Source organism: Xiphophorus couchianus, chromosome 8, assembly GCF_001444195.1.
Source record: "Xiphophorus couchianus chromosome 8, X_couchianus-1.0, whole genome shotgun sequence".
Classification (NCBI taxonomy): Eukaryota; Metazoa; Chordata; class Actinopteri; order Cyprinodontiformes; family Poeciliidae; genus Xiphophorus; species Xiphophorus couchianus.
Window position 1 is genome coordinate 27208879 of NC_040235.1, and position 22034 is coordinate 27230912.

The window sequence follows — 22034 nt, forward strand, 5'->3', positions numbered from 1 at the left end:
CTGATCTGGTCAACATGTCCAATATTGAACTTTTTGGGTGAAACAAACCATGTTTGGAGAAGAAATAGCGCTGCACTTCACCCCTAATTATTTGAGGATGTCTTCAGGGTTTCCCCCAGAGTTTTATAAGCCTGGCAGGCCACCAGGCTTGACTTATGCTCCCACCAGGCTAAGAATTGTTCTAACCACTGCCGATCTTTGGTGGTCTACATGCTAAGAACTTCAGCAAATAAAGTGACAAGTCACAAATAAGGGATAAACACATTTTGGACACTTTAATTAGGATGAAATGACTGAAACAACAGTTTTTTTTGTTTGCCTTTTTAAGACTCCACAGTTGGTGTTTAGTGCTAATAATATCTTCCATCAACACATAATTAACTAGTCATATTTTCAAATTTCCTGTCAACTTAAAAAAAAAAAAAAAGTAACTCAAAAACAAGGTGGGCAGCAGGATGACTACCACCGGGCTTAGCAAGTTTTCTGTGGGAAACCCTGTGTCATACTCATATGTGTGAATTTTACATGAATTTATTTTATTTTTTTTTAAAAGATAGCTCCTTTAATTCCAAAAGTCCAATGAGAGAGTTCGTAGCAGCTCTTGCACAGGAGCAGGTGTTAGTCCACCTCATGTTTTCCTGACAGCTCTCTCTCTCTCTGATGGCTGATCGCTCTCCTTGTGACCAGGGGAGGCTGTCTGTGGCCAGGCATGGAGGGTGGCTGTGGAGAAAGCCAGCATCTAGATTGAGGCCAGCCAGGAGCAACATGTCGGGACTTTAACACTTGCCTTTTTACTTTGTTATTCTGATTTTTTTTTTTCTTGAATGGACCTACATCTCCAGCTTTAGCATGGAGCTGGGAAAAGTTCATTTGAATTTAAAGACACTTCTGCTGACAATGATGATGTTCAAGTGGGGTGAGTGGAAGCTTTTAATCCTTCTGTTTAATGTGAAAGTCCCAATGGGAAACTTCAATAAAGAAAATCAACACAAAACAACTAAATTAAATAATGCAGATTTACGTTAATCATTGTTCTACATGTAACATTTGTAGAAGTGAAAGTCTGTCAGAGAAGTGTTGTATGGGAAGGAATGTTATTGTGCCTCTTGATGATGGTGCTTCCCAAACAAGTGGCTGTCACAAAGTTCTGTGATGTAAGACCTCTTCTGAGCCTCAACTATGTATAAAGAAGATGAAGCAATAAGGAGATGTTGTGTTTTGTCACCCTTAACAATTATTTTGAACTTTAATCGTATCCAGTAAAACTGAACAACAGTGAAAAGACCACAGGCACGATGAGGACAAATCATTTCAATCACCAACGTTGGAAACTTTCTCAGACTAATAACGTAAAGAGAGCGTTCTGAACTGGTGGGAGTTGAGTTAATCTGTGTCTGATTTGACACATGACTGACTCAGAATGAGACCACTCAGTCATGCAGACTCAAATCAGAGCAAACAATGGAGGAGTAGAGAAAGTTGGTTCATATCTTTCCATGCTTGAACGAAGCTGCAGAATGAGGTCACGTAATGTCCCGTTATGTTATTTCATTTTCCACACAGTTCTGGTTTATAACATAATGGTTGTCTACTGTGTCCCCTACCCAAAATAAGATCTGTTGTTTAAAGGTTCTGCATGAATGCTTATAGTGAACTTACAACCATGTCAAGGTCTTTACAGCAGAAAACTGACCAGCAAAAAAACCCTGTAATGTTAATGATGCAGTTTTTCTATATGCAACTTTGACATATTATTACTAACTAAGCATTTATCCTGTACATCTGTATATATATTTGTAACACATGGTTACATAAAATGACTTTAAAGACTTGAACTTGAAGTCCACCAAACATTTTTACAGGCTTTTTACCTCTAAAGTTTATTTTTTATTATTTTATTACCATATTATTATTTCAAACTGTTTGTGGTGTTCTACAATGTATGCAAGTTCAAATAAGATCAATAAAATAAAAGCAGCTGCTGTTTTTCCTAACTGAAAAAGATGAATATAGATTTATACATGCTAACAGAACATTTTATAGCTATAAGTAACAAATAGGTGTACTAATTTACCTAAACATAGAAACGATTAAACAATAAAAATGTATATTTCTGCTATAATATTCATACAACTCCTTTTTTTCAGAAACTAATTAGTGTATAAATGTCCTTTGGCAGGTATGAATTTAAACTGTGTAAAATGGCTTGTGGCAGATGACATCACAAAGATATGAAATAGTAGATGGCTTGTACTTGTATAGCACTTTATGAAAGGACCCCAAAGCAATACACACTACACTCAGTCATTCACCTATTCACACACACACATATGCTGATGGTGGCAAGCTACTGGATAGAAGCGAGGTTCCTATGCAGGCCTCGGACCCCCACCAGCAGGCAAGGTGGGTGAAGGGTCTTGCCCAAGGACACAACAACAGAAGCGGGTGGAGCGAGGATCGACTCAGCAAACCAGCAGCTACCAAATAGGCTCTAAAATCAGATTTTATTGACTTTTATTTTTATTTTTATCAGGAAATGAGAAAGACATGTTATTGAAGCTGTGTTCCAATTGATTACACCACATCATAAGGATCCTTTGATGTGTTTGTAATTACTGAGCTGATATAACAGGAAAGATTGCGTTAGGATGTCTTTTAGCTCTTAATCACTAAGAAAAGTTTTCCAACACTCCCCTGCCACTCTGGAGCAGCTTGGGCCAGGACTCAGGACACTTCTCATTCAGATTTGAGGCGGATTGTAATGTCACAGACACAGACCAGACTACAATGATCATACCTCCTTATATTTATCTCTAAACACCCAAAGAGTCACAACTCACAAAAGACAAAGGTGAACAGGAAGGATAGACGAAAGAATGAAGATTGAATCTTCTGGACTTAATCTGTCCAGGTATCGTGCCAGGAGATTAGAGGAGCAAGGGGGATTGTCCTCAAGATGCCAAAGGGATTACAACATGGAGAGGTTGGGGAGGTCAGGGTGGCTCTCAGAGCTGAGGTGAAGGAAAGAAGGATGATTTTAAAAGGGGATATGGAACATATCATAATACAGCATAAAAAAAAAAAAAAAAGTCAAATCAAATAATTTTTCCTGGTTGAAGAAATACCTCAACTCTGCTGGAAATAATGTTATCTTCTGAAAGAAATAACTTTGTCACAAAACAGTAGAATAATAATAAGAATAATATAGGCTAAACATTAGCTAAGTACATTTTAATGTATTTGGAAATACAAATATATTTATTGTACTTAAAGAGCAGAATATTAACAGAAAAAACACTTTCTCGCTCGTTCATTACTTAAACAAATTGTATAGTAATTATATATATACACTGCTCAAAAAAATAAAGGGAACACTTAAACAACACAATATAACTCCAAGTAAATCAAACTTCTGTGAAATCAAACTGTCCACTTAGGAAGCAACACTGATTGACAATCAATTTCACCTGCTGTTGTGCAAATGGAATAGACAACAGGTGGAAATTATTGGCATTTAGCAAGACACACTCAATAAAGGAGTGGTTCTGCAGTTGGGACCACAGACCACTTCTCAGTACCTATGCTGTCCGGCTGATGTTTTGGTCAGTTTTGAATGTTGGTGGTGCTTTCACACTCGTGGTAGCATGAGACGGACTCCACAACCCACACAAGTGGCTCAGGTAGTGCAGCTCATCCAGGATGGCACATCAATGCGAGCTGTGGCAAGAAGGTTTGCTGTGTCTGTCAGCGTAGTGTCCAGAGGCTGGAGGCGCTACCAGGAGACAGGCCAGTACACCAGGAGACGTGGAGGAGGCCGTAGGAGGGCAACAACCCAGTAGCAGGACCGCTACCTCCGCCTTTGTGCAAGAAGGAACAGGAGGAGCACTGTCAGAGCCCTGCAAAATGACCTCCAGCAGGCCACAAATGTGCATGTGTCTGCACAAACGGTTAGAAACCGACTCCGTGAAGATGGTATGAGGGCCCGACGTCCACAGATGGGGGTTGTGCTCACAGCCCAAAACCGTGCAGGACGCTTGGCATTTGCCAGAGAACACCAGGATTGACAAATTCGCCACTGGCGCCTTGTGCTCTTCACAGATGAAAGTAGGTTCACACTGAGCACATGTGACAGACGTGACAGAGTCTGGAGACGCCGTGGAGAGCGGTCTGCTGCCTGCAACATCCTTCAGCATGACCGGTTTGGCAGTGGGTCAGTAATGGTATGGGGTGGCATTTCTTTGGAGGGCCACACAGCCCTCCATGTGCTCACCAGAGGTAGCCTGACTGCCATTAGGTACCGAGATGAGATCCTCAGACCCCTTGTGAGACCATATACTGGTGCGGTTGGCCCTGGGTTCCTCCTAATGCAGGACAATGCTAGACCTCATGTGGCTGGAGTGTGTCAGCAGTTCCTGCAAGATGAAGGCATTGAAGCTATGGACTGGCCAGCCCGTTCCCCAGACCTGAATCCGATTGAGCACATCTGGGACATCATGTCTCGCTCCATCCACCAACGTCACGTTGCACCACAGACTGTCCAGGAGTTGGCGGATGCTTTAGTGCAGGTCTGGGAGGAGATCCCTCAGGGGACCATCCGCCACCTCATCAGGAGCATGCCCAGGCGTTGTAGGGAGGTCATACAGGCACGTGGAGGCCACACACAATACTGAGCCTCATTTTGACTTGTTTTAAGGACATTACATTAAAGTTGGATCAGCGTGTAGTGTTATTTCACTTTAATTTTGTGTGTAGCTCCAAATCCAGGCCTCCATTGGTTAATAAATTTGATTTCCATTGATGATTTTTGTGTGATTTTGTTGTCAGCACATTCAACTTTGTACAGAACAAAGTATTCAATGAGAATATTTCTTTCATTCAGATCTAGGATGTGTTATTTGAGTGTTCCCTTTATTTTTTTGAGCAGTATATATATATATATATATTTTAATCAGTGATGGCATAGTTACTTTGAAAAAGTAACTTTAATTGGATTACTGATTACTCCTTGAAAAAGTAACTTAGTTAGATTACCGACTACTTGATTTGGAAAGTAACTAAGTTACATTAAAAGTAACTTTTTTTAGTTACTTTCAGCAGCTGCTAACAACAACACTGTGAAAATGACATTGATCTTTGCCAATACTTAATTATAAGCTATTTTATAATGGTAACATCAACAATGTGTCTCCACTTATAAGGTTGAACTGAAGAGGAGATTCTTTAATGGTTACAACAGTACAAATAAAAATCGTGATTAATTTGTTTTCCACTGTTGTCTGGAAAACTCTAAGAAGGATTTTAAAGCTCCCATATTTCCCCCCAGCCTCCAGGTTCTGCGTTACGGCCCTGCATTTGGTGTCTAAGCGCAGCGCACAGAGCTCCTCCTGCAGCTTCACAACTCACATGGCTGCACAGATTTGTGACACTTATCTTAATATTAATAATTATAATGGCGTTAAGTTGACATTATAATTATTGGCAACTACGGACACGTTTATTCGTGGCTGTTTTCACGTTTATTGCGCTGTTCAAATTAGTCTCGATGTTTGCAGTTTTCTGGAGCGCAACGCGAAGCTCGACGTCATTCAGAGGTAATATATTAACTTAACATTAACAAAGACACAGCGGGACAGATCATCCGGGAAATGATGGACAGGAGAGCCTGACTAAAACTACCTTAATGACGGACAAATTCTGGGATTTATTATGAGTCTCTGCTTATTTCCAAGCCCAACTTCACGTTCAAAAACGAGCCCAAAAAGGCTCAACCCGCCACTCATTAAATTTGCTAGCGACTTAAAAAAAAAAAAAAAAATCCCAAAGCCGCTTATAATAATCGGACTTGGCGACAGAAACTCAAAAAAGTTCCAGATTTTCCACCAACAAAATGCGCATCTCCCTCCATTGTTTACATTTCTGTCGCATAGAGACGTCGGTCACTCGACAAGACACGTAGAGGAAATACGATTAAATAACAAAAGAAGATAGTAACGCAAAAATAATTTCGATAAGTAACTGTAGTCTGACTACTGGATTTGAAATAGCAACGCGTTAGATTACTCGTTACTGAAAAAAGTGGTCCGACGTCAGTAACGCGTTACTGACGTCACTGATTTTAATGCACTGGGCTAGTTAAAATCTATTCCATAAATTCTTATCACTTTCTGTACTTGCTCATAGGTAGGTCTGAGTTTAAATTGTCTGGGGTTGCTTAGGTTTGTTGTGATGCTGCTCAGTGGCGCCCCCCCCCCCAGGTCCAATACTCCATGTATAGCGCCACTTACAGGTTTGGAGGAGTTAAAATTGCGCTTTGAGACAATCTCTTGAGTCCGTGTTGATGAAAAACGTTTCTGGAAACAGTCCAATGAGGAAGTGGCTGTTTTTGAAATGTTGCCTTTCCCATCATCTCTTAATAAAAGAACCTTCAACTTTAGGAACCACATGATGGATCATTTTTCTTCATACTGGAAAAAACTCCATGTTTTGTAGACTGGGGACACTTTATCCTGTACTTCTAGTGATTCTGTAAATTGAAGCCAAACACTAACTTTCAGGCTGGTAGTTCCTAACTCCCGAGCCAAAATGGTTGATCAATGCACTATGCCTTTTCCAGTGAGAAGCCCAATCACTTCCTCTCTTAATTGCTAGAAACATTCCTGATAGCCTTCTTACACCTTCTTACATGACTTGGATCTAATCTTAAAACTCCAGACAACCACATGTAATTCTGTTACGGTGCAGGTGGCTAACCCCCCCACTGAAGCCCACAGTAATCTGTGAAATTTCAAACATAGTTAGTGTCTCCAGCTTAGAGTAGAGGCAGGATGCATCTTAGCCAGAATTGGAAATGACATCATCCCTCTGTCGTGAAGGAAGGCGGGGCTGTAGGGGTCACTCTCTTAAAGCAGATTTACAAGAAATGAATAAAAGTGATAAAATACAATCACAAATAAAGAGAGGAGACCGTGTCTGTTGCAAAAAATGTGCAGAATACACACTAGCGTCCACACAAAGAAAAAATGCTTCACAAGGACGACTGGACCACTGACACTGGTTGAAGAGCTACCACTTTATCTTCTGCACAGACACCCCAGCTTACAGGGTAGCATGATTAACGAGGTGCACTAATAATCAGCTTGGTCCTTTATCGGCTGTGTGAGTTGCTGTGCATGACATCCATTTTGTCATGTAAAGGAGACACTATTCTTGCAGGTCCTTTAATCTGCCTGTCAAAGAGGCAAATCTACTAAATTAATCAGAAAAAGGAGAATCACCCAAGACAGGTTGGACATCAGAACCGACCCAGTCAAGAATCAGTCACACCGACAGCTGGTCTGAGTGCTTGGTCTTACTTCGTTGGTTTACTTAGCTCTGTCATGTGAATGCAAGAATAAAAACCAAAAGGAGAACAGAGAGATTAACATCCCATTAGAAAATAAATCTCCTTTCAGTTAAGTCATGTGGTGCAGTAAAAGTCCTCGATTAGGAATGAAGCAGATGGAACACTTAAAGGACAATCAAAAGTTAATCTATGCCAAATATATGTTTTCCTGTTGATTTTTCTCATGTATTTGTAGTATGATTTTTAGGGTGTACAAATAAACTCTAAAGTACAATGAAGATTAATATAGGAACAATAACACAGAGTGGAAAAATGTGGCACCCAAAGGAAGGTAAATTGGTGAAAAACAACTAGTAAGGGTGAATAAAGTATGGGTTTCTAAAATTATTTGTAACATTTCAGACATGGTAATGGTTTCACTGGTTAGACTTTAACTATCTTTAAACACATCCTTATAAAAAATGACGGCAACGAGAGAAGTAAGCAGTTTCATGAGATATATTCATAATTCAGCCATGGTGCTAACGCTCACAACCAATCAGAGAAGACTTTTGTATCTTATCAATTTCCAAAAAACCCCCTCATCCTAGTGCAAAAATGTTATATTGAAAAATCGTTTTTTTCAAATTGGCATGTTTCTATTAAGCATATTCATTTTTGAAACGTCAAATTGCGCAATAATATGGTCAATGAAATGCAACTTTGGAGAATGTGAGGAGCCTGACCTTTCAAACATTTCAAAGTAATGATGCATTACAATATTTAATAAAGTTGTCAAAATTTATCATATACAGTTTATTTGAGAACATGGCAATGGTGAAATATAACACATTGTCTGTCCAAAATTGCCATCACTCAGGAATCTATCATCTGTAGAGGCCTGATGGTTGCTGATGTTGCTTCAGGTCTGGACGTCTAACAGGAACTTAGACGGGGGAGAATCGAGGAAGGCATGAAACTGTTTGCAACCTGAAATGGGATCAAACTTCTTTATTAGTCTAACATTTTAAAATGTTTTTCAAATTTTAGATGAAAATCCAGAACAACACCAAGACTGAGCAGTTTTCAGGAGATTTGATCACCATCACCAACAATATGACAGATTGTTTTTTTGAGTCTTACATAATTTATTTTGACTTCGCTTTAGGAACTCTCTGCTCGGCCACATCAGAAAAATGCCTGTCTGCGCCTTGCCAGAACGGGGCCACCTGTGTGGACACCATGGATGATTATGCTTGTATCTGTACCAGAGAAGGTGTGCTGTACATGGGCAAAAACTGCGATGAACTTTACGATGGCTGCTCCTTTGTGCCATGTGACAACTGCACCAGTACCCCGGGAACGAGGGAATACCACTGCATATGCCCGGATGGACTCACAGGAGACAACTGCACCGAGGAGGTGGACGAGTGTCAGAGCAACCCTTGCTCCGAGCCTCGTTCTCTGTGTGTGGACCAGCTGTACGGATACTTCTGCAGGTGTCCGGCTGGATACGGAGGTCAGGACTGCAGGACGCATGTGACCGACTGCATCGATAAACCTTGCATGAACAATGGTACCTGCGAGCTCCGACCAAATGGCTTTGAGTGCCGCTGTGCAGCAGGGTTCAGAGGGAGGACCTGTGAGGAAGACGTGAATGAGTGTTTATCGGAGCCCTGTCAGAACGGCGCCATCTGTATCGACGGAGTGGCAGAGTACCATTGTTTCTGTGTGCCCGGCTTTCAGGGCCACAACTGTGAAATAGACATTAATGAGTGTGCTTCTCAGCCATGTGAGAACAATGCTACCTGCATCAACGAGAAGGACCACTATGAATGTGAGTGCATGGTGGGCTTCACAGGTAAGGTCCACAGTCGGCCCACGCACACGCACACGCAGCCCCCCCATCGCCCCCTCACACACACACACAAACACACACACACACGCCTACCCCGAGACACACACCGCAAGGTTTCCCCCAGAAAACTTGCTACACCCGGTGTTTGGGGCTCTAGGACAGTCATTCATCCAGAGGCCCACCATGTTTTTGAGGTAAAAAATGTTTCAAGTTGACAAGAAACTTGAAAATATCACTTGATAATTATGTGTTATTGGAAGGTTAACACCTGAACACCAACTATAAAGTCTTAAAAATGCAAATGTTTAAAAAAAAACAAAAAAACTTGTGGATGACCTCAGAGGCAAGACAAAAACCTCTGATGTCATCCATCCAAGGACTGAAATTAGAGATGCAGCCTTGAGAGGGTTGTTTGGGTTGTGTGTTGCCTGTCTAACAGAATCATGACCTTTCAACTCTCATGGGCTCGGAAAGAGTTGATACAGTGTTTGTGTTGATTTACAAAACAGCTTAATTGAATTCCAAACACTGACTCCTGTACGTCCCATAGGAGTCAACTGTGAAACTGAATTAGACGAGTGCGACTCCCATCCCTGCCAAAATGGAGCCACCTGCCATGATTTGACTGGAATGTACTCTTGTGAGTGCCTGGTTGGGTTTGATGGTGTCAACTGTGAGGTTGATGTAGATGAGTGTGCCAGCCAGCCCTGTCAGAATGGAGCCTTCTGCCATGACATGGTAAACAGGTAAGTAGTCTCCATAACAATCATGCCCACCTTAAGCAGAAAAACAATGTTGTATCCACTTTATTGATATTAGACACTCATTACACTGTTGTAATGTGTGTCAGCCTTTTATTTTAATGGCAATAGATGACTTAATGCCATAGAAAAATAATACTCCCACATAGCCTTTTAAAACACTAAGTAAGTGTTTTAAAACTTACTTAGTAAGTAAGTTTTAAAGTTCTAATTAGCCTAACAGTCATGTTTTTGGACTGTGGGAGGAAGCTGGCGTACTCAGAGTTAACCCATACATGTACAGGGAGAACATGCAAACTGCACAGTGGTGCAGTTGGTAGCAGTGTTGCCTTGCAGCAAGAAGATCCTGGGTTTGATTCCTGATCTGGAATCTTTCTGCATGGAATTTGCAAACTAACCTTCCTCTAATGATTATATACTTTTCTGTAAATCTTCCACACCTTTCTCATTTGTCACTGATGGACATCTGTTTTACAGAATCTAGAGTGTCTGAAAAATGAGCTCATGTAATGTCTTGAATGATCTCAGACTGCTGATTCTCTCCAGTCTAATCGCTAGTTTCTGTCTTTACCAGCTATGAATGTGACTGCAGTGACACAGGGTTTGAGGGCGAACACTGTGAAGTGGATATTGCCGAGTGTGCCTCAGATCCCTGCCAGCATGGTGCCACGTGTATAGAAGAAGTCAACGGATATGTTTGTCTTTGTTGGCCAGGTATGGAAAGACTGTCCCTTTCTCTGAACAAGACAAGATCCAGTATGGCGGACTCAAAGGGCCACTAGTCCCTGGATGTAAAATACTTAGGGCTCAGGAGGGGCTTGTGATCTGAAGTATTGTAAGATAATTTAAACTTACTTAAACATGCCTCTCCTAAGAGAGACGATTCCTTAGCAAAAAAAAAAAAGTAGGAGTAAGAATGGTTTAGTAAAATAGACATTATTAAGGATGAGGGACAATAATGTACTTAACTGTACTTACTGACACAAAACTGGTATCTGAGATTAGATAGAGAGAATTTGAAGATATCCATCTGACTTTGATGTGGAGCTGTTTTGTATCGAGGAATTAATGCAGGAAAAAAATTTTTTTTACAAATTCTACAAACTGTTAATTTTTTTCAATTTCTGCAAATTATGGATTGTTGCATATCCATCAGTATCCAGAGTGGAAAAAACTGGCAAATATGTTAATATTGTTTGCCTTTCTTTTCAGGTTATGAAGGAGCAAATTGTGAAGTTGACATTGATGAGTGTGCTGAGCAGCCCTGTCAGAACGGTGGCGAGTGTTTTGAGCGCTCAGATCCTTCTCACTGGGAGCTGGACTGGGAGCTCAGGTTTTCAGACGCAGCCGGCTACATCTGCCAGTGTCAGGGAGGTTTTGCAGGTTGGCAAAGAATGAATGAGAAACTAAACGATCTCTCACACTTCCGGTCTGATGATGCTGACTCTGATGTTTTTCTACATTTCAGGAGAAAACTGTTCCATCAATATAGATGAATGTGAATCTGAACCATGTCAGAACGGAGGCGCTTGTGAGGATAAAGTCAATGGCTATGTCTGTGTGTGCCCTATTGGATTCTTAGGTAAAGTTTCTAATCTACAGCCAGCCAATCAGAGACAGGAGGAGGGGCTTAGAGCTTTCAGTTATATCATAACTGAAAGAAGCAAAGACGCATAATGGAGAAGCAGGAAAACTGTTTATTCACTGTCATTGGTGGCTATGCTAACTAGCCTATCATTCATGGCAGGCTCTGCTGTGGTGGAGGAGCTGTAGTAGAGCAGAGGAAAAGGGGGGAGATTGTGAGAGGTGTGTACACAAGCATGATTGACACTGCTAAGACCCTCCACCTGGCTCTCACTGGTTGTTTCTGACCAATGAAGTAGCGTATTTCTGCAGGTAGCACTGGCAGAAGGCAGAGGAGCTCAATTTTTTTCACATATTATCCATCTCATATTATGCTGTCACACCATAGTGATAGTTTTAACAAATATGCCAAAACAATGCTACTACCAAAACTTTAGCTTGTGACTTTACAACACAGAGCATATCACCTTATACATGCTGAATTTTGATATTTCATGTGGGTGCATGATTCCTTGTTCACAGCAGAATTCTACTACATTTTAATAGAGCAGAAACATATAATATTTAAATTATTAAATCCCCTCTTGTTATCGTGTTGTCTTGTTGTAACTTTCTGTTACAGATACCACATATGCTGTGGTTTATGTCTAACATCCAGTGTTCTCTCTCTCTCCAGGTGAGCTGTGTGAGTTGAACATTGATGAATGCGAGAGCCAGCCCTGTCAAAATGGTGGCTGGTGTGAAGATGGCAGAGGATCGTACACCTGTCACTGTCCTGAAGCTGAGCCTGGCGACCTTCCATTGGGAGGTGACCACTGTGAGGTTAAACTCTACGGGTGTGTTGGCCACAAATGCCAGAATGGAGCCAGCTGTCTTCCAACTTTGGAAGAGGGAAAGCACAGCCACACGTGTTTATGTCCGCATGGCTTCTACAATGAACAATGCTCCACCAGAACAACGTTCTCACTGTCCACCCCTGGGTTCATTCATATCCAGATTGCTTTCAAAGAAAAAGTCCGCAGGGAGGTGGAGCACCGTGGTCACCAAGGTTTGGGGTTGCAGCTTCGCTTCCGGACAACCTTACCCAATATGTTGATCTTCTACAGAGGAGATCTGGATAACTATCTTTTCCTGGAGATTGTTAACGGTGGTCTTCATGCAAAAGCTTTTTCTGAAGAGTCTGAATTGGATGTTACATTTGCTGGCCTGGTGAGTGATGGAGCCTGGAGGGATGTTCATGTGTTTTTGGATAACGGAAGTCTATTCTTGACCCTAAAGGGTCCTGACTGTGACAGAGATGGATGCACAGTCAATGATGGTGATGATGGGGAACCTCCTTTCCAGCCCTCTCAAGCCTTCACTGATGTTTACATAGGGGGAGCACCAAATTACCTTTTGGAGCTCTCTTTAAGTGGTGCAGGATTCCTTGGATGTATCGAAGACCTTATGATTGACTCGAAACCTATCCTACCCCAATCACTTCCAGAGGATCAGGATTTTGAGTTGGGCTGTTCCAAGACGGAGTGGTGTAAACCAGATCCCTGTAATGGGCACGGCCACTGTGTGGATCTGTGGACTAGCTACCAGTGTGACTGTTTCCGTCCCTTCCATGGGGAGAGCTGCTCTGAAGGTAACTATTAAGCTCCAGCCAGGTTCCAACTTCCCAAACTTGGAAACATTTTTTTACTGTAGTCTAAAGCTGTTTTTTGAGTGATCACATAATAGAGCTAGTGTATAAGGTATAAGGACCCAACCGTACCAGGTATGAGAATAAAGGTGTTACCTGATAGTCTGGTTTGATTGGGAACTAAAGTTGCAACATTTGTTAGATTTTCAGCTGGTGTAGCAGTTCTCTTTCACACTGCACCCGTCAAATGATCCAAACCCTTTGAGAAGCCGGTTCCCTTCCCTCGCCTGTGGTGGCGCTGCACCAAGAACCACTGAAGAAAATGACACGAAACTCTCTGATGATGTGACCGCAACTTTCTTCATTGCAAAAAGTAAACAAAAATGAATTAGCGTCAGATTTCATTATAGCTGTTTCCACAACATATGTTATCAAATCTTTGTCTATATTCTGCTAATGTCAAAAAACACAATTTTACTGTTACAATGTTTCCATTAAATTAAAAAAATCATTTAAAAAGACCATGAACAACTACTCTGTATAGCATAACACTCTCATGTTTGTTTAGGATGTATTTACCCAGAATGCCCTGCGCTATACTCCGCTTCCTGCTTTTGAAGCCGTCTCAGGTCCGCTTAAATCCACATATGCATTCGAACCACGGCGGCTTTAACTTCAACCAAGACCGCAGTTTGTAGGCGGACTAGAGTTCACTTTTTTGGTCCACATTAGAGTTTGAATACACATTCACACCACTCCAAACAGACTTTATAGGCAAACGGACTGCAGTTCAAGTAAAACGGACCAGAAGGATTCACACCAGCCCTCATTGTCTTCTTCAGAGTGAAGGAAACTTCCTACAGTGGTTCTTGGTGCAGCGCCCCCACAGGCGAGGGGAGGAACAGGGTTTTGAATGGGTTTGGACTGTTTGACACAGTGCAGTGTAAAGGGAACCACAGTAGCTGAAAATGGAACAAATGCTGCAGTTTTGGTCACCAATCGAACTGAGTCCATACTGGACCATCAGGTGTGAAAACACCCTAAGAATTACCATGCTACTACCACAAACTCTCATGTATGTACATCTTTGTATGCAGATAACCAGTAGGAATGCTCTCATATACTAACTTTATTTGAGTATGGAGTTAAATTCGTGTTGATTTCACCTTGTTGGTGGAAGAAAACACATCAACCAGTGGCAGTAGGAGTGCTTTCTGTTCCTGTCAAAGAAGTTCCAGTGCTGATGCTAGATTTGTCTCCTAACATATTCTCAAAACCACACAAAAAACTGGGCTGTTTTTTTTTTAGCATTACAGCTAGCTAATGCACTACACAATTTTCGTAGACAGATTTAGAACATGTTTTGAGTACACACCAACACACTTATTTGCCATTTTGTTGAGCTATGTTGTTTGTTGTTTTCAAAGATGTACGTAGCTATTGATTAGCAAAGGGCTAACATTAAATTAGCTAGCTTAAATTAGCATTGGCTTTTTAATTCATTCAAATGCTATCTGCTTTGTGTGTAATGGCTACTTATTTTCTGACTACTGAAAGGTGAGGTAAATTTTAACACTAATCTTCTTCTTGTCCCTTGACAGAATATCTTTCATGGACTTACAGCCACGAGGACACAGTGAGTTTTAGCTCCTATGATTTGGAAGAGAGCCATGGAAGTAACTTCAGAGTGTCGTTTTTGCTGAAGTCCTTAAAGCCGGATGGGCTGCTGTTCCAGCTGAGAAGACCCCATGCAGAAGATGAGGGGGAGGCCTACTTTTCCATCTACCTGAGGATGGGGAGGGTTTTTGTCAGCTCTCTGCCTGACAGCTCCCCGCTGACAGCTCCTGTGTTTGTGACCACTGGGGAGAAGCAGCTTCTCTCTGTGGAAGTCAAACACACACATGTGATGTTCGATCATGCAGGACTGAACTACGGAATAGGAGAGATCCCTGAGGTGGCTGTCCGGAGCGGAGATAAGGCTTATGTTGGAGGGCTTCCAGAAGGCTGGGACGCTGCTGAGTGGGGGGGGCATTTTAAAGGCTGCCTCCAGGACTTTCGTCTAGACGATGCACATTTGGATCCGGGTGGCTGGAGCAGCCCTGATGAAATAGTTTATATATCAAGTGAAACTGGAAATTTGAAGGAGGGCTGCATCAGTGATGATGCCTGCAAGGTAAGACAGACCTTCCTTTTTTACTTTGTTGATGTAATTAACTAACAGAAATATCTTTGTACATTTTTCCATGAGTAACATCACTTTATTTTGCTCTTTCTTATTAGATGGGAATCTCAATGAAATTAATTCTAGACTTTGATTAGACCACAACAAAACTTTTATCTTGTTTTTTTGCTTGGTTTTGAATTTTCTGGCCCTTCAGAAATGGACCTGCTGATATGAGGTAGATTCAGATGTAGTTTAGTTTATGATTATGAGCTGAAGGTGGGACATTCCCCTTCAGGGTTTTCCACTCAATAGTCCATCAGTTACAATAAGCCAAGTGGTGATCGTCAACCCTACCACCATCATGTCTGACAGTCAGGATGAAGTTGTTTTCCTGAAATGCTGTGTTAGTCACAGGTCGGACAGAACACACACCCTGGGCCGGATTGACAAAGATTTTGACCTCTGGGCTGCAGCCGGGTTTGGTTCCCGTTACAACAGGGAAAATTCTTCTACTAGGGCAAATTACAGTACATTAATAGGTAGTCCTATAAGTCAGCAGGTATGAATTGATGCATTGTAGGTTTAATACATCGTCTAGCCAATAACTCCATGTTGTTCCTAAAGAATCTATTATCACTTCATCATTTTCCAGTACTTAAATATTGTTTATATTCCTAAAAAGCCAGAATATTAATACAGCTCACCTAATTTGGGCCAATGAGTTTTATACAAAGTGCAATATTTGTAAAACATGCATTAAAAAAACAACTAGAAAGAAAAGAAAAATCTTTGGTGCCCCCTCAAAAGTTGGGGCCCTGGGCTACTGCCATGTTAGCCCTTTCTGAAGTCTATTATCCCCAACATTCCTGGGGAACATCAAGATGTCTCCATTTCCTACAGTTGTCCTGTTTGTGCTGTGATAGTTGGACCTAACCAAGTCAGTCAGCATGTTTCCTGTTACAGACCAAACCATGTCAGAATGGAGGGGAGTGCACCGTCACCTTCAACGACTTCACCTGTTCTTGTTCGGAGGAATACACAGGGAAGAACTGCCAAACACGAGTTTGGTGTGTCAGCAATCCATGCGCCCACGGCGGCTTGTGCGTGGACCTTCCTAACGGATATGAATGTAAGAAATGTTTTTAAGCAAGTTATTCATCTATTTGTTGGATTAAAGCAGCTGCTTGTATTTTGGCCTGGACAAGTCTTCTATTCATTGTCTCCAGTTAGTACAAAATGCTGCTGCTTGTCTGCTGACTGGCACAAAGTGGAAGGAGCATGTTGGCTTCCCTTCACTGGCCCCCTGTCTATTTCAGGATCCAAACTAAAATTTTACTCTTTGTTTTTAAATCATTGCTTGGTCTTGTCCCTTCCTACTTGTCAGAGCCACCCTCTATTCATGCTTATACCTTTTGATGACTTTCAGCATTTCTGTTAGTTTTTTCCTTTTAAAGCACAATAATTTGACCTTGACTTTGACGTCTGGGGTTGCATAGAAATAATATAACCATTCAGTTTTGCAAAACGCCTGGGTGGACATAGCCTGGACTTCGAGACACAGCTCCTCACCAGAGCTGCAGGGTCCAGGCCTCTGAACTTCCACCTCTCAGAGCAGCCCTTTCCAGAAACTCCCCCACTCAGCTCCTTCAGACTAGCCAGCAGCAATTAGCAAACACCTGGTGGAACTGTGGATCTGCTCAACTCACTACAGCAGCTACTTCTAAGTGCAACACTGGTAAAAAAAAAGAAAAACGTTGTTAAAGGGTTAATAGTGGAGCCATGTTGTGATGACTTCCTGAAGTTTAAGAAAGAGCAGGAGTTTTTAAAGAAACAGGCACCCTATTTCAAGCCAATGAATTATGAAGTCAACTTTCCTTTAAGTTATATTTAATATATATAGCATTTTTAGAACAATTTTAGTTAACATAGTTATTTGGTTGTGCTGTAAAATGGCACTATGTGCCTTGGAACTGACATTGGTGAACTTTGACTTTGCTAGTTGTGAGTTAGTTGCAACTAGCAACTAAAAGTTAGTTGCTAACAAACTTGAATTAAAAGCAACAGGAGAGAAAAAGCTGGTGTATTTTTGTACGCTTTGAGAAAGAGAAAGTTCACAGCATGACTTGTCATTTGACGAATAACATATGAATACTTGAACAGTAGCAATGTTTCCTCCATGTTCACTGCTAGGTTTGCACAACGCCACGTTTGAGAGCAACCCAGTGCAGTACAGTCCTGGAGGCTCCCTGGCTGGACCCATCGCTGACATCTACATGGAGCTGCGGACCCGATCAGAGAACGCTGTGCTCCTGAGGGCCTCCTGGGGCTCCAATCTGCTGGTGGTGGGCATCCTGGATTCCTCAGTCTGGGTGGAGATCCAGACGGACAGCAGCATCAAGTCGCTGACCCTTAAAGGACTCCGTCACGTGACTGACGGACGCTGGCACCGCGTCAACGTCTCCATGGCAGACTGGAAGCGCAAATCCTCCCCCTGGGTCATCACTGTCGATGGAATCACAGATGCCACCAGCAAACAAGAGCGCACAGGAAGCCTGAGCTTCCTCAACAAGAAAGGAGCGTTGTTGGCTGTTGCGGACAGCTTCACTGGCTGTTTGGGTGCAGTGAGGCTTGGCGGGATTTATCTCCCCTTTGCAGATGACCATAAAGCTCCGCAGCCCTCTCAGTTTCACATAGTTGGAAAACCCAACGTGCATCTGGGCTGCAGCAGCGCACCGGTTTGCGATTCTGGTCCCTGTCTGAACGGAGCCACGTGTGAAGACTTGTTCAATAAATTTGGTTGTGTGTGTGACACGGGTTGGGAGGGAGAGCTGTGTGAGATGGACACCGACGACTGCGCATCTCAGCCCTGTGTCTACGGCAGCTGCAAGGACTACCTGGCTGGCTATGAGTGCCGCTGTGACCCCGGTTACACCGGAACACTGTGTGACGGAGATACTGACGAGTGTGCTCTTCATCCCTGTGAACATGGAGGAACCTGTCAGGATGGGGTTAACATGTACACCTGTGTGTGCCCCACGGACTACAGCGGCCCCCGCTGCCAGTGAGTGCCGGCTATGCTCATTCTTTTTTCTATACTCCATCCCTTCTATTGACAGAGTCATGAGGTATTTCTTATCTTTGAAATATTACAAACCATGAGAGAGATCACCCAAACTGTTGATTTTGTTATGACAAAGTGGTGTGTCTCCTATCGCCAAACAAATATTTTGGCTCTGGACAAGGTGATTGTCCAGAGCCAAAATATTTAAGTGGCGTTTAATGGATTTACTATACAATGAAGGCAAGGTGTAGATCCAGTATCCACTTTTGAAATTCCTTTTATAACATTTTTGCTTTTTGTTTTTTAGGTGGGACTATCCTCCATTACAATGTGACACAGATGTCCAATGTGCAAACGATGGAATATGCAGAGATGGGCTCTGGGGAGCTAACTGCACATGCATGCCAGGTTTCACAGGCAGCAGGTAAAATAACCTGAACATTTGCAGTATGTAGTTTTTAACTTTTGACAAAAATGTGGGTTTTTTTCTATATTTGTTAAAACTGTCAAATAATACTGTCTCATCTCTAAACTAAGCTCTTCCACCTGCTCCCTGAGCTGCTATTGCCGTCTGCAAAAATGGTCCACTCCTGGAAAAAAAAACAACCAATCACAGCAAGGAGGAGGTTCTTAGCGCTGTTAATCAACATGTTCATGCGCAATGCTCAATGTGCTAAGAGCAGAGAAACAACTTACTGTTACAGAAAAACTGCTTATCTGCTGTCACGAATGCCAAAGCCATGCTAATTAGCCTTAGCATTCGTGAAAGGATAGTGGTCATGAGCATATCTGGTGGCATGAAGTCATATAAACCATGATTAACATGTAATGCATTAAACAAGTATTGCTTAATGCTGAGGCAGGTGGAAATGCTTATATACAGTGATGTGTCTGTTGGGAGTAATAACATCGTTAACTGTGTGGGAAACTCCACTGGCTTGACTGATTGAAATGGATTTCACACAAACACACTTCCATCAGTTATCTGTGACAAGCAGACCAAGACAAAGCTCAATTCTAGGATAAATATGAAGAACAAACTGCTTTTCACATGACAAAAACACAAGATATTCCCAAGTACTTTTGTCTAGTTTCTAGTTCAAATATTTTAGTGTATGAAATAAGTCAAAATTAAATTAAAAGTAAGTTTTCAGCAAGATAAACACACTCAATAAATCATCAATATAGAAAAAACTAATATGTTTTTTTCTGTTTTATGTGAAAAAATCTGCCAGTGGAACTGGTGCTTGGTATTAGTATTATTCTATAATAATTCTTCATGTTCTGTTTGCCTTGTCTGTGGATTTGTAAAGGGGGTTTCCAGCCAGGAGTTAACTTTAGGGGGTGGCATGTAAAGTTTGTGAATCCTCCTTCAGCAGATTCTGATGATGGAATCTGCTCCTCAGTACGCCACGCAGGACGGTGGGCCCTGGAGCCCAAGCCTGGCCATCGCTGCCTGCTACATGACATCATTTCCTCTATTCCTTAGGTGTGAACTGGAGCTTGATGAATGTAACTCCAACCCTTGTCGGAATGGTGGCTCCTGTTTGGATCGCTTCAACATGTTTGTATGTGAATGCCCGGCGGGATACAGCGGCCCGCTCTGTGATGTCAACGTACGTTTCCTCCGTTGGTCTTGTTCTCATATTTTCTGGGTGTATGGATGTCTGGGATGTGTGTAAGCCAAAGACTGCAACTAAAACAAAACAAAGAAAGAATAAAGGCCCCGCATCATTGCTAGTGTTTGTTTTCCTGTGTGTTTGCAGAAGGAGGCCCATAAACAGGGGATCCCGTGGCTGATGGTGGTTATCCCGCTGCTCTGCCTCTGTGTGGTGGTCCTGCTCATCGGCGCCACCTTCATGCTGCTCACAGCCAGGAAGAAGCGCCAGTCAGAGGGGGCTTACAGCCCCAGCGCTCAGGAGCTGGCCGGAGCCCGGCTGGAGATGGACAGCATGCTGAAGGTCCCACCAGAGGAGCGACTCATCTGACCGCCGGCTGCTGGGTGGAGGGAGTTCCATCTGATCGGAGCGCTGCGGGATGAGCTGGGCGCTCTGACGCATCACAAGGCGCCGCCTCCGTGTGGAGGCCGACGCTTCCTAATCCCGTAAACGTTGTTTGTGGCGGAGCCTTAATGCTAGTTTCCTACCAACTGCCACTTAAGTGGACTGTATGTGTGTGTGTGTGTGTGTGCAGCGTCACAGTCCTCTGGCTCTGCACCTGCGTTAATGGATTACAGCATGTACTGTACTGGACCTATGACTTAAATCTCTGGCTTAACTTGTTTTCCTTGTGACACTGGGTCGCTCAGATCCCAGCTGGAGGGAAACGTCCAGCAGCGCCTCTGACCTCTGTCTGCAGCTCTTCTCGTGGCACTGGAATTAGTGGAGAACTTCACAGAAGTTTGATGTCATCAATTGTGTTGTCTCCATTAAATAAAGTAGATTTTTACCCATATGCTGATGTTAATTTGTGTACAAATTAACATCAGCATATGGGTATGCTGATGCCTTGCAAAAGTATTCAAACCCGTCAGCCTTTGTGGAGGAGTAACAAGAAGGAAGCTGGTGTTGAAAGAAAATCATAAGAAGTTCTGTTTGCATTTTACCAAAAGTCATGGAGAGGACACAGCAGGAAGGTGGTGTGGTAAACACAAGGGTTGCTTTACTTTAACAGAGCCAGAGAAGTTAGCCGGAAGGTGGATGAAGCTGAGTCCAGAACAGTCCTGGAAGAAAACATGTTTTCTACAAACACGCCTTGAAACTGAGGCACTGACTCAACTTCCAGCAGGACAACATTCAAATGAAGGATTGGACTAGATCAAATCAAATCATCTTTGTGTGTTTCAATGGCTGAGTCAAAGTCAGGATCTGAATCCACTGGAAGCACTATAGAAATATCTGTAAGTTCTATTTCTAGAAGCTCTGTTGCCAATTTTAAGTTTGAGTTCTCTGCTGCCAGAAAGACTGAGCAGAACTCTCAGTCCAGACGGATCATACTGGTAGAGATGAACCCCAGAAAGGTGCTCAATGAATTATTAACTCAGGGAAGTTGAATATAAATGTGTGACATATTTTTTAAGATGTTTCATCGCCTTGTATAATTTTCCCTCCACTTGACCATAACACTTTATTTCTTCTCGTGATGAATCCCAATGACTTACAATGAAATTTCCGGTTCCAGTGTGAGAAACTGGAAAAGGTGCAAGGGATGCAAATACTTTTGTGAGGCACTGCAACCTGAGTCAGAAAGGGTCTGGACTCTCAACACCACGCTGACATTTTTATTTATTTGACAAAATCACTCAGAAACTAAATGTGAATGAAGTAGGAGGGCTTAAAACAGTTCTGTTTTTAGTCTGCATGTTCTGATGCTGTTTAAAACGACGGTCAGAACGTCAGACATGTTATGCATGTCATGCACAGCAGAACTCTGTATAAAGCCTTTAGCTGCTGCCTTGTTCATACTGATGTTGTACTGAATTTTCTACAAAGAACTATTTTTCAAACCAGTTCAGATTATTTATACAGTATTAATTCAGTCATCTCAAGGAGAAAAATCTAGTCGGAAATCCCAACTCAGGTCCAGTTACACACTCCAATCAGTCCCTAATACAGACCCATCCAATACACTGTAATATTATTCAAACAGCTAATAAGAA

The 22034-nt window shown here is 42.3% G+C and overlaps 1 protein-coding gene across 1 annotated transcript; it reads left to right on the forward strand.

The window, feature by feature from the left end:
- The first annotated feature begins 759 nt into the window (after positions 1-759).
- Positions 760-22034, forward strand: crb2a (crumbs cell polarity complex component 2a). Its single transcript, XM_028026486.1, has 13 exons — positions 760-916; positions 8490-9182; positions 9730-9925; positions 10515-10654; positions 11153-11323; positions 11409-11522; positions 12201-13154; positions 14753-15324; positions 16279-16444; positions 17506-18376; positions 18684-18800; positions 19866-19992; positions 20143-22034. Exons 1-13 carry the CDS (start codon positions 850-852, stop codon positions 20362-20364), a joined length of 4410 nt encoding a protein of 1469 aa, XP_027882287.1. The 5' UTR covers positions 760-849; the 3' UTR covers positions 20365-22034.